The sequence below is a fragment of the Lipotes vexillifer genome, unplaced genomic scaffold, assembly GCF_000442215.2.
Source record: "Lipotes vexillifer unplaced genomic scaffold, Lipotes_vexillifer_v1.1 scaffold631, whole genome shotgun sequence".
In the NCBI taxonomy this organism is placed as follows: domain Eukaryota; kingdom Metazoa; phylum Chordata; class Mammalia; order Artiodactyla; family Lipotidae; genus Lipotes; species Lipotes vexillifer.
In genome coordinates, this window is record NW_006796885.1 from 29231 (window position 1) to 30331 (window position 1101).

Consider the following 1101-nt stretch of genomic DNA (forward strand, 5'->3'; position numbering starts at 1 on the left):
CTTCCGATGGATCTTCCACTCTGCTGTCATCTCCACTCTCTGTTGTCTTCCTGGCACTGAGGCTGAGTGTCCGTTACCACTAATCTTTGCAATTGCAAATTGTATCTCTTGTAATTCAGAAATATATAGTGGCAACTATATCTCTAGCAAATGACAGAAAATAAAAAATTGAAACGGCTGAATGTTTCAAGCAGAATGTGTTGAAATAATATAAATGATTCACTTCATTTATTTTTGTTTATTTTCTGCCAGGTCTTATAGACATTTAAAAATAACTATTGACATATAAATCATATACCATAAAAGTCAGTCATTTAAAATGCATAATTAATGGTATTCGGTATATTTACAAAATTGTGCATCCATCACCATCTAATTTTAGAGATTTTCGTCACCTCCGAAAGAAACCTTATAACCATTAGCGGTCTTTATAGACATCTAAAAGGATGAACCTGGTAGAAGATGTGAAACAAAGGAATCAGTTTTAGTCTGTAATCTAGATTTTATTTCAAAATTTGGGGAACTCAATTTTCATGTCTCATAAACACCTGACCTTTCCTAACTTGGTATGTACTTCAGATTTCATTTCTCCATCCAAAATAATGATTTGAAAAAAAAGCAAAACCACAAAAATCTTGTACATGTGCACAAATATAGATAAGTACTTGGCTTAATGGAGTATGACTAGATGCTTTCCTAGTGATACATATGAATTCATTAATCAGCAGTTTATATGTTTAAAGTTCAGCCCGTATTTTTTTGTTTTGTTTTTTAATTTATTGGGCTAACCCAAGACACTCTAACATGTGTTTTGCAGAAAACAAGATGCTTCATGCTCTGGTTATTCCCTTGTCTTCCTGTATACACCAAAAAGAACACTTACTCCTAAGACGAAGTGAATTTTTTTGGCTGAAATGAATGAACTGATCACTATTTTTGTTTCCCTCAGGACTCCCAACTTGTCTAATAATCCAATAAGAAATTTATATTGTAAATCTATTGGTTTATCATTTTCCCACTTTCTTCCCCCTTTTTAAGATCTAGGATAATATGTGCCGGTTTTCATTGCCTGGCAATCTTCCTCTTTTCTGACATTTCCCT

The 1101-nt window shown here is 33.1% G+C and overlaps 1 protein-coding gene across 1 annotated transcript in view; it reads left to right on the forward strand.

The window, feature by feature from the left end:
• The first annotated feature begins 825 nt into the window (after positions 1 to 825).
• The window catches only part of PRKD1 (protein kinase D1), a 132201-nt gene continuing 131925 nt past the window's right edge, over positions 826 to 1101 (forward strand). The window contains exon 1 of the mRNA XM_007469033.1: positions 826 to 895. Within this exon, the coding sequence (XP_007469095.1) occupies positions 826 to 895 (70 nt within the window). The remainder of the gene's footprint in view (positions 896 to 1101) is intronic.